We start from the raw sequence: 12,598 nt of genomic DNA on the forward strand, positions 1-12,598 counted from the left end.
AGGCAGTGTCTCAGTATTTAGCAAAATATATCACCATTAAGAGACTTAGCAACATAAAAATATACAGTTTGCCTGAGTAATTGTTGTAATACAATATTGTTAGTTACAGGTTTCATACATAATTTTGACCATCCTTTAATTGAAATTATGTGGAATGAGTCAGTTTAAAGGATGTGTATACCTGGTTAGTGTTAAGATATTTTTAGTCCTACTTATGCAACTACACTTAAAAAACGGTGGCTCTTTTTAACAGGCTACCAGTTTTTAAATAATAATTCTTGTGTGGAATAAAAGGAGTTGTCCACGAGAAATAATTTACATTCGATATGAAACTTGCTTTGCTACATGTCAAACATTTTAAGTTGTTTGGCAAATGATCGAATATTCTTGTTGCTGTATATAGAACTCTTTTCTGAGCCACTGGCTCTTTTTCATAATGCTCATATATTTAGACAACATTGTCTATGGAGTGCAGCGACCTGATTCTACATTTAGGTTAAAATCAACAGTCTATATCGCAACTATATTTGTTTATTTACTGGTTTCAGCTTATATTAAAGCCATCTTCAGAATTTATGGCCCCCTATGGCCGGCACTGGCAGCTCCTCGGTTTTCTCGTGATACCATTATTGTACTGTATGATCATGGCATCACGAGAAAACCGAGGATCCACCATGGCCAAAAATTCTGAAAATGGCTTTAACATAAGCCGAAACTGGTAAATAAACAAATACTGTGATCTTGACTGTTGATTTTAACCAAACCCTTTTCATGATGGGGTAATAAAGGTTATACTTTCCTCTAGTGTTGTAGGTATGGACATCACTGTTCTTCTTAATGTGTGATCCGTTATTTGTGATGAATTTCACTAGTGAATGTAGATACGGTGAAGGTGCAGTTAAAATGCTGAACTAAATGTTGACCAGAGGTAAACACACTTTATTCTTACTGCTTATTTTTGTGCAATCAATACTTCCTTCCCGAGTAGTGAGTTAGCCCAAAAAAACTATCCCATAAAACATCATTGAGTGGCAATATGCAAAATATTCCTGGATATTGATTCATCTGTTTCCAAGAGTAGCAATTATAGGAGAAGCAGCTGACTTACGTGCCTCTTCCAGATCAAGTTTTTATCAATACATACACCTAAAAATTTGGAGCCTTCTCTCCTACTTACTGACTCGTGCTCATGTGCTATGTCAACTGTCGGTATGACTACTTGTTGTTTACCATTTAATAATTCTTTGAAAAAATAATCATTAACAATCTCTTCTGCACCTTTCTCTCTAACAAGATTTATTATAACATCAACAATGTCTACAAAACACCAATTCTGGTTGTGAGTGATAAGTGGAAGGTCATACATGTATATAAGGGCAAGGAATAGACCCAAAATTGAACCTTGTAGGACAGCATGATTTTTCCCATTACTAATTTTTTTTTCTCCTTTCAACACCGTTGGAATTATTCAGAACAACCTTCCGTTCCCTAAGTATGATTCAAACCAGTTGTGTGTAAAGCCATCAGTTCAAAAAAAACTGATGTAACATAATCTTCACAGTCAAACACATGGAAAAACCACTAAAAATACCAACTGGTGATATTTCATTATTTAAGGCTTGTAATACTGGGTGAGTGAATGTAGAAATGGCATTCTCAGTCAAGAAACTTGTCTGCAATCCAAAATGTGATATGCTAAGTAAATTGTTTCTGCTGAAATGTGAAACTATTCTTGAGTGCACTATTTTTCTGAATATTTAGGAAAAAGATGTCAATACAAAAAAGAGCAATAATTATGTACGTCTTTCTTCTGACATTTCTTATAAAGAAGTTTAACCATTGCACATTTCAATCTGTCTGGAAAAACACTCCATGTCAGTGATACATTACTCATCAAGTTAAAACAATTTTTCAGAATTCTGTTTGAAATTCCACCAACACCATAAGGGCTTTTGTTTTTCTAATTCCCATTAATTTCAGTGAAGGATGTTTGTGCTACTTCTACTTGCTTAAAGTTTTGTGGAATGAAATTTTTAATATATTCTCTTATTCTTCAACTGAACCAAGTAATCTTATTTTTACTGCTACATTTACACTGTCCAGGCACATAAATGTGGACCACCTGTCAAAAGCCTGAGTAATCACCTTCTGCAGCTCAGACCACTGTGAGACATGCAGGAATAGATTCAATGAGGTTCTGGAAGTTACCGAGAGGGATTTGAAGCCATGCTGTGGTAGGTTACATGGTTGAGGATCCATGGTGCGAACACACTGATTGAGGTAGTACCACAGATTTAAAGCCAGGAAGTATTGTGGCCACAGGAGCATGGTAAACTCATCCTGGTGCTATTTGAAACACATATGTATGTTGCAAGCTGTGTGACACATCGTGTTGTAGTGCTGATAGATAGATGCCACAGTGAAGAGGAAAAACAAATTGCATGCAGAGGTGGACATGGTCCCCAAGGATAGCTGCATAGTTGTGTTGATCCACTGTACCTTCTAGAATGACAAGAGTATCCCAGGAATGACACGAAAACATTCCCCATGCCATAACGCTCCCTCCTAGTTGCAGGGTGTTTGCTTTTAGATGTTTCATGCCACACACACCAATGGCCATCTAGTCAATGGAGCATAAAATGTGATTCATCTGAAAAGGCCACCTGTCACCACTCAGTTGGCACCCAGTTGCAGTAGTCACATGACAATTTAGCATTGGTCGCCAATGAACAGCGGCCAGCACAGGTGCAAGAGCCAGACCCCTGTTACAGAGGCCCATACACAGCAACACTTGTTGAACAGTCACTGAGGAGACACTGTTGGTAGTACCCCATGGATCGCAATAGGCGGTCAGTTGCTCAACAGTTGCACCTCTATTTGCCTATACACATCTCCGCAGCCTTCGTTCTCCCGTCAGCTATGGACTGTGGTGCACCACAATTCCCTTGGCGCCAGTTTTGGATAGCACCATTTTGCCATGCATGGCATACCTTAACCACAGTGGCATGCTGACAGTTTACAAACTTACCTGTTTCAGGAATGCTTTACTCTCCGATCAAAAGCCAATGAAAAAATGAAATGAAATGATCATATGGCATTGTTGGCCGGGAGGCCCCATCAGGGGAAGTTCGGCCGCCGTGTTGCAAGTCTTATTTCACGTGACGCCACATTGGGCAACTTGTGTGTCAATGATGATGAGATGATGATGTGGACAACACAACACCCAGTCCACAGGCGGAGAAAATATCCAATCCGGCCGGGAATCCAACCGGGGCCCACTGCACGGGGAAAAAAGCCAATGACCATGCCCTTTTGGATATCTGATAAATTGCTCCATTTCTGCATTACGATGATGACAGGACAGCTGTCTGCAACTCCCCCCCTTTGTATACACTCCACTGCTAGTGCTGCCCCTGACACCTGCCATCAGTGAGTGTTTATTTGCAATTTGACATTGAACATAGGCAGTGCTCACATTAATGTCACTGGACTGTGTAGAAAGTGATCGTTTAAAAATCTACACATTCATACCTATACCGTGTGAACCACTGTGAAGTGCATGGCAGAGGGTATATCCCACTGTACCTGTTATCAGGTTTGTCATTCTATTCACATATGGAGCATGGGAAGCCTTTGTGCATGCAGTATTTAATTTAATCTTGTTTTCACAATGCCGATGGGAGCAATATTTAGGTGGTTGTAGCATATTACTAGTCATCATTTAAGGCCAGTTCCTGTAACTTTGGTAGTAGAGTTTCTCAGGACAGTTCCCATCAACCTTCCCAAGAGCCTGTCTGCTAAGTTCCTTCATCATCTCTGTGATACTCTCCTATGGGTCAAACAATCTTGCAACATTTGTGCTGCCTTTCTCTGAAGATGTTCAATATACCCTGCTAGTCCTATTTGGTACGAGTCCCACACTTCAGCAATATTCAATGATGGATCACAAGAGTGACCTGTAAGCAATCTCCTTCGTAGACCCACTGCATTCTACCAATAAACTGAAGTTGTTTCCTGTTTTACCCACAACTGTGTTTGGTCTCCCTACTAAGTATTACACCCAGGTACTTGTACGAGTTTACTTGCAACCAGTGAATTATCAATCACAACACTGTCATTAAGTTTAATTGTTGTGGTATCTTGTACACTAACTGGTTGTACTTGTCTCCCGTTTCACAATATCTCGCAGGCTACAGTTTCTATCTTATTATCTGCATTATTAATTTCTGCCAAACATGGATACTTCTGTGCATTTTTGATGACTTCCCTGCAAATATTATAGTACTTTTTGCAGAATGCAAGTAACATCCAATCTTGAGTTATTCTGGCATCTACATAAATTTCCCCTTTTCTCTTATATGAAATTTTAATCCTTTTAGTTAACAATGGGTTAATTTGTTTTAATGGACTTTTTGGTTAACTGTTTAGAAAAGTTGTTTTTAAATACAGGGAAATTTACAATGGAATAAATTTAATTTCACATTAGCACCTCTTCCTGTATCTATCTCATCCCATAATACCTCTTAACATCTTGGCAAAACCCTGCACCCTCTCCTCATTAATAGGCCCAACTGCTTTGAATGAACATGCCTCAGAGCTGCAAGTCGCTACACTGTTGTTCATTTACAATTACTGTGCATCATAATTAGATGGTCCACTAACTGGGTGCACATTAATTGTTTCAGCACTGTCTATAAAAATATTACCAACTACTGTCCTGGTATCCTGCTGCACACAAGCTGAAAAATTTGCAGCTGAAATCAGACCGAAACATTCAAATAATGATAAACTAACATACAATGTTTACTTTCATTCCGTAATGTCATACAGGATTAATTTTTTTGGTAATTCACCAAGACAAGTTTAAGTTTTTCCAAGCCCAAAAACATGTAATAAGAACTATTTCTACTATGAACTCAAGAATATCCAGCAGAGGCCTGTTTAGGAAACTAGTGATGGTAACTACTCCTTTCCAACATATTTATTCCTTGATGTAATTTATCATTAAAAATGTATGCCTTTTTCAAACCAACAGCTCAGTTCAGGGAATCAATACTAGACATAATAATAATAATCTCCACAAAGATTTAAAGCCAATTAGTTTCATCCGGAAAGGTGTCAATTATTCAGGAACACGCATTTTCAATAACTTGCCGACAGCCATTAGAAGTTAAACTACTAATAAAGTTCAGTTTAGCAGCCTAAAGGATATATTAGTGGCCAGCTCCTACTATTCCATTAATGAATTTCTTAGAAGATCCAATTGATGTGTATGTGCTACTAATAGTATCAAATAATGCGAGTATTACACCAAGTACAATCTGACTTCCATTAAAGAAAACAAGTGCAGTAATGTGCTCATTGTAAATATGTATTGTAAAACGTTTTTCCTATTTGATACCACATGGCTAAAATAACCTCAGCATTATCATATGCACGTCAGTGTATTAAACATTTACATGTTTTGTTACAAGATAATTACTACCTTTTAAATGAAACTGTGTTTAAGATTTTTTTGTTCCCATCACTTGGGATCTGTGGAAGATACATTAACATATTTGTTTTTATATGTAAATATTTACTGTGTATAATTTTTTTTCTGTCACCTTCTAGTTCCTGAATGCTGTAGTTACTGTGCCATCTACAGAACGAAAAGTTCATGAACATGATCTATTCTAACCGAAATTTCCACGAAGTCCTAACTTTCTTTTTGTCTGACAGATAGCTTGATAATGCATTTACATTTATCATAAATAGCTGAAAGTTTCCTACGGGGGATATGCAGACTATGACCATTACAAGACGCTGCAGTAACAAAACAACTCAACCACATTCATAAATAATAAAAGTGGCATCAAATGAAAATACACGAGACGAGAACAAAAGGCTGCACTGAAGAAAAAAAAAAAGAGTATTGAACCAATCGGTGCTAACATTGGGTTGAGATCGTTTCAACATTACTTCAAAGAATCCACCTTCATCATTATTCAGAAAGAAATGAAATGCCTGATCTAATTTGTTGTAAGGTAACTGAACCTGATGCTACTTCAAGTTTCGATTGTATCAGTGACTTATCACTACCTACGAAATGAAATACTTGTAAACGCTTGAAATGTGTGTCTAAAATTTAATAGTATATCGTCTACACACTGTTCCTTCTTAAAGAGCAAACATCTGCTCCCTCATAACTATAAGCTGCAACGCGCCAGTGCAATACGTCCAAATAAAGCTTAAAAGCATATTGCTCACTCCGTGAATACACCGGAAATACATAAATATACAGGTAGCTATAAATTTACATAATGATAACATCAGAGACGAAACTGAGTTGTTCCACATCCGTTCAGGTCAAAGTACACATTATCTTTTTCTTTCCTGAACAACGTTGGCAGAAATGAAAAAACGAATCTGTAAAATCTTATCACTTACTCTTTCCGCTGCTGAATTTTTTGTGCTTCAGTAATTGGTGACATTTCTGTTATAATGGCAATGAATCAACTCCTCATTCTGAAACAGCAGCCCCAACACGAATTAAGGGCGCACTTTGAAACCAAATTTCTACGCTTCTCTGCATGACTACCTCTACTACTAAAATAAATAAACAAACAAAACGTTAACAACAGTTCCGACGCCGCGCTATCCAATATGGCGCCTCAATGCTTTAATCTAAACTGACCAACCACGTTAGTTAAATTTAATGACGTCATACCCGGACCGCCAAATATCTTATCAAAGATAAACCAAGCCAAACATCGTCAATTGTACATTGTACCTCAACTAAAGAACTTAATAAATAAATTTTTAGAAGTCATCTGTGATTTGTAATCTGATTACAATAATTTTGATCTGAAAACATATGAATGTATGCCCTAAACAGTACGTATGACGAAGAAAAAATGTTATCTTGTTATGTGTGTCAGTACATTTATTTGTGATGGATAAAAAGTTTGTATGCTAGATGATGAAATCCCATACTCTGTGACAGAGCGTAGGGGAACGTACTAGGCAAGGTCCTAGTGGAGGTGGTTTGTCATTACCTTCCTCCGACCGTAAAGGGAATGAATGATGATGATGACAACACAACACCCAGTCGTCTCGAGGCAGGGAAAAAAAAGTCCCCCACGCCGCCGGGAATCGAACCCAAGACCCCATGCTCAGGAAGCGAGAACGCTACCGCGAGACCACGAACAGCGGGCTGCATGTTGGAAGCCAATATGAAACGAAATTAAAAAAAAAAAAAAACACACACACATTGTACCTCGTTCCAATCATGGATTTATAAAATGAGAGAGGCTCTGACGTCGTAACCGTAAAGCCAAGGAATTCTATGAGAAATTTAGTGGGTAGCCACTTGATCCGACAAAAATACCGCCGTTATAAGCTTCTGTGCAAAGGGTTGCTTAGTTTCTGGAAACATTTTGAGTTATAGTGCTGATGTGCGTAGTGTTTGGGTGCGCGAATCGGGGTCTAGTGAAGCAGGGGATACAACCCGTCGGCTTTGAAAAATGACGTCATTCCTTAGTCATAGATAGTAATGTCTTCACTTCGAGGCATAGATAATAAAGAAGTTCTGCGTTCTAATAAGCGCTATCATTAAAATAATTGAATGTGAATCTAAAAGCGATCGCTTGATATTAGATACAGATGCTTCAGTAGCTGATGTTTTTTGGCTTTAAAAAAAAATCTCACGAGATAGAATAAACTGATCCTACTTTATTAAGCAATCAATAAAAAAACTAAACTAAAACATAACAGCAAAAGACAAGTGAAACACAAAGGTTAAATAAACAATCAAAACATATAAAATGAAACAGGTTGCAAATGTAACGTAAGTGTATTTCCACCTATTCGTAAGTAGGATCAGTTTATTCTATCTCGTGAGATTTTTTTTGTAAGCCAAAAAACACTTATCAGCTACTCAAGCATCTGTATCTTAGGATCAGTTTATTCTATCTCGTGAGATTTTTTTTTAAAAAAGCCAAAAAACACTTATTAGCTACTGAAGCATCTGTATCTTCTAATGGGTGCGGTAGTTCCGACTCACACCCACCCACCTCCTCAGGAGTCGGAACTCCCGCACCCATTAGAAGATACAGATGCTTCAGTAGCTGATAAGTGTTTTTTGGCTTTTTTAAAAAAAAATCTTACGAGATAGAATAAACTGATCCTAAGATACTCACACCCACCCACCTCCTCAGGAGTCGGAACTCCCGCACCCATTAGAAGATACAGATGCTTCAATAGCTGATAAGTGTTTTTTGGCTTTTTAAAAAAAAATCTTACGAGATAGAATAAACTGATCCTAAGATACAGATGCTTCAGTAGCTGATAAGTGTTTTTTGGCTTTTTAAAAAAAAAAATCTCACGAGGTAGAATAAACTGATCCTACTTTATGTTAGTAATAGCGGAGACGAAATAAACAGCACATCTACAATTTGTATCCCGTGTTCCACTTAGGGTTTACTGAAGCGGAGGATACATCGTTCAGGTGAAGAACAGGACAGTAATGCTAGTGAAAACGAAGAAATCGCCTTACGACAAACTCGTATTCCGGACTGTACTTAAGCTACACACTTCGAATGAGCTTTTAATTTGTATCGGGTTTCATTTGCGGTTTAGTGAAGCAGGGGATACATAGTTCAAATGAACAACAGGAGCCCGCATCTCGTGGTCGTGCGGTAGCGTTCTCGCTTCCCACGCCCGGGTTCCCGGGTTCGATTCCCGGCGGGGTGAGGGATTTTCTCTGCCTCGTGATGGCTGGGTGTTGTGTGCTGTCCTTAGGTTAGTTAGGTTTAAGTCGTTCTAAGTTATAGGGGACTGATGACCATAGCTGTTAAGTCCCATAGTGCTCAGAGCCATTTGAACAACAGGACAGCAATGCTAGTTGAAACTAAGAAATCGACTACGCTGAACTTGTATCCCATACTGCACTTAAGCAATACAGTTCGAAAGACTTTCGAGATACAACTGGCATACATGTAACGTGATGTATTCTTTGCTAGTAATTTCATTCATTTCTTTCCATTGTATTTTGCGGAGAAATACTAAGATACAAACACGCGATATCGTTAACGTGAAAATACTACTGGCCCTTACATATGTGAAATAAAGTTTATGTCTCTCGCATTCCTTTGTTTCTCAACATTCTCCTCAGCTCTTTCATCTTTGTAATACATGCTCTCTGGCGACTTGTGACGTCATTGTTCAAAGCCGACGGATTGTATCCCCTGCTACACTAGACCCGCGAATCGTTCCGAATGTGACGCGAAATCTAAAGGAATAACATTTCATATGTAATTTTTCTCGCTAACGTGTTATTTTGCCACTTATATTACAAATCTGTGCTACTCCTTTACTTGTAGGGGCCTAATGTAGCGTATTTTCCTCCCGTACTGTTTCAGACTTCGGAAAGACGAAGGTCGGAAGGACTTGTATACAGAGCCTGTAGTGCAACTGCGGCTCCACGCTTACGAAGCGAGCCGTGCTTCTATGAAACGAGCCGAGCTTTGGCGGTACTTAATAGACGAACATTTCCGCAGCGCTAACACTAAAGCGATCTCAATTTTACTACCAACCACTACACTGTAACATTATTGGAAGTACATTTGAACACACTGAAATTAAAGCAACAGTGGAAAGCAGATCTTTCACTTGCTGCATTACATATTCGTTCTCAGCGAGACTTTGTTCCTTTCTTAATGAAACACTGCAGGGACCAATTCTTTGACAATGTGTGTTGGAATCAACAGCAACTAAAGTACCTTTCAGGCTTGACATCTGGCGTTTGAAACCTGCTGTTTTCTTGGAGAAGATGTGTCAATCAGATCGTCAAATTTTCTCTTCATTTTCTTCTTTTGCTGATTTAATTCTCGGTAGTTTAATCTTCGCTGCTAAGTTCGACCAACATACTTTTTTTCTCATTTACTGATTCCCCTTCTTCATAAATATGTAATGCACCCTCTTGGATGTCGTAATTAACGTCACGGAAGTTATTGACGTCCGCAGAATTGGGTGTCTCATTTTTGTAGGCACACAGAGTGAGTATTTTTACACCTGTTCCATGTGACACTGGAATCTTCGCACGAGCATGTATATCGTTGTATGCAGGCGTCACACTCAATTCAAATCGATTTACAGTCGCAGTCGTGCAAACTTTTCTGAACAAAGAAAGTGACATACACCCCAGAAGTAGATAATACAAGCTAGCCATTTCCTTCTTCAACAATGAATTCACGAATCACCTCTGCACTTCGTGCTTTGTACGAATATCCTGGAGTTTACTTATATGTTTTCTCTTTGTCAGAATAATGAGTCTGTCATATAACTTACCTCTGATGAAGCTGATTGATGCATGCACGGATTTGTCTAGACATGTCACATTTTTACCACCCAAATATACACCGAACAGCCAGAGCATTATGATCACGTACCTAATATCCGGTATTTTCACCTTTCGCACGGATAACAGCGGCGACGCGTCGTGGCATGGAAACAATTAGGTCTTGGAAGGTCGCTGGAGGTTGTTGGCACCACATCTGCACATACAAATCACCTAATTTCCTTAAATTCCGTGTAGGAGGGGGCGATGAGCTCTGACGCCAGTTCGATCGCGTTCAGGTCTGGAGAGTTGGGAGGGGGGGGGGGGGGGGGGCAGCACATCAAAATTGGAACTCGCCACTCTGTTCCTCGAACTACTCCATCACACTCCTGGCCTTGTGACATGGTGCATAATCTTGTTGAACAATACCACTGCCGTCGAGAAACATAACAGTCATGAAGGGGTGTGTACGTTTCCTGCAACCAGTGTACCACACTCCTCGTCCGTCATGGTGCCTTGCATGAGTTTCACTCGACCCATGGATGCCCAAGTGAATGTTCCCCAGAACATAAGGGGCTGCCGCCAGCTTATCTCAGTCATGCAAGAGAGGTGTCACGGAACTGTTCCCTTGGGAGTCGACGGATTCGCGCCCTCCCATCGACATGATGAAGGGGGTATCGGGATTCATCAGACCACGCAATGCTCTGCCACTACGTTAACGTATCGTCGATGGTCACATGCCCATTTCAGTCTTAGTTGCCGATGCCATGGTGATAACCTTGGCATATGGATCATCGGCTGCGGAGGCTCATCGTCGGCAGTGTTCGGAGCACTATGCTTTCAGTGTTCGGAGCACTATGCTTTCAGACACACTTGAACTCTGCCCAGCATTAAAGCCTGATATTAGTCACGCCACAGTTCGCCGCCTGTCCTGTTTTACCAGTCTTCCCAGCTTACGACGGCCGACATATGTTTCCAGGGGTGTACGCCCAACCCCACGACGTGTGGTAGTGGTTTCACCTTGGTTTCGTCACGTGTTGAGGAATACGACACATCTATCGACACTGAATTTTTTTTAAATAATTATATTTACTTCACATTTTCTTCATAATACACTCAACACAATGAAGAGGAGTACTTTCCAGTTCAGTGTGCAAGTCTCAACATTTTTTCATTAGACCATACTGTCTTATAAAAATAACCGCAACTTTCATCATAATTGAAATAAGTGTACAATTCATTTTTTATTAGGTAAACTGAATATCTGTTTCGCTCATCCCTCCATTTAGTGCTCATAATGGAGAAAACTCTCTCCGTGAGTGCATTTGAAGAAAAGATACTGAAAACAAATGTACGAGGTGCATTCAAGTTCTAAGGCCTCCGATTTTTTTTCTAATTAACTACTCACCCGAAATCGATGAAACTGGCGTTACTTCTCGACGCAATCGCCCTGCAGACGCACACATTTTTCACAACGCTGACGCCAAGATTTCATGGCAGCGGCGAAGGCTTCTTTGGGAGTCTGTTTTGACCACTGGAAAATCGCCGATGCAGTAGCAGCACGGCTGGTGAATGTGCGGCCACGGAGAGTGTCTTTCATTGTTGGAAAAAGCCAAAAGTCACTAGGAGTCAGGTCAGGTGAGTAGGGAGCATGAGGAATCACTTCAAAGTTGTTATCACGAACAAACTGTTGCGTAACGTTAGCTCGATGTGCGGGTGCGTTGTCTTGGTGAAACAGCACATGCGCAGCCCTTCCCGGACGTTTTTTTTACAGTGCAGGAAGGAATTTGTTCTTCAAAACATTTTCGTAGGATGCACCTGTTACCGTAGTGCCCTTTGGAACGCAATGGGTAAGGATTACGCCCTCGCTGTCCCAGAACGTGGACACCATCATTTTTTCAGCACTGGCGGTTACCCGAAACTTTTTTGGTGGCGGTGAATCTGTGTGCTTCCATTGAGCTGACTGGCGCTTTGTTTCTGGATTGAAAAATGGCATCCACGTCTCATCCATTGTCACAACCGACGAAAAGAAAGTCCCATTCATGCTGTCGTTGCGCGTTAACATTGCTTAGCAACATGCCACACGGGCAGCCATGTGGTCATCCGTCAGCATTCGTGGCACCCACCTGGATGACACTTTTCGCATTTTCAGGTCGTCATGCAGGGTTGTGTGCACAGAACCCACAGAAATGCCAACTCTGGAGGCGATCTGTTCAACAGTCATTCGGCGATCCCCCAAAATAATTCTCTGCACTTTCTCGATCATGTCGTCAGACCGGC

The 12,598-nt window shown here is 40.1% G+C and overlaps 1 protein-coding gene across 1 annotated transcript in view; it reads right to left on the reverse strand.

Annotated features, from left to right (window-relative positions):
* The window catches only part of LOC126183762 (zinc finger CCHC domain-containing protein 10-like), a 28,355-nt gene extending 21,695 nt beyond the window's left edge, over window positions 1–6,660 (reverse strand). Inside the window, exon 1 of the mRNA XM_049925990.1 lies at window positions 6,430–6,660. Within this exon, the coding sequence (XP_049781947.1) occupies window positions 6,430–6,473 (44 nt within the window). The 5' untranslated portion in view covers window positions 6,474–6,660. The remainder of the gene's footprint in view (window positions 1–6,429) is intronic.
* Between the last annotated feature and the right edge of the window lie 5,938 nt (window positions 6,661–12,598).

The sequence above is a fragment of the Schistocerca cancellata genome, chromosome 4 (assembly GCF_023864275.1).
Source record: "Schistocerca cancellata isolate TAMUIC-IGC-003103 chromosome 4, iqSchCanc2.1, whole genome shotgun sequence".
Taxonomy (NCBI): Eukaryota; Metazoa; Arthropoda; class Insecta; order Orthoptera; family Acrididae; genus Schistocerca; species Schistocerca cancellata.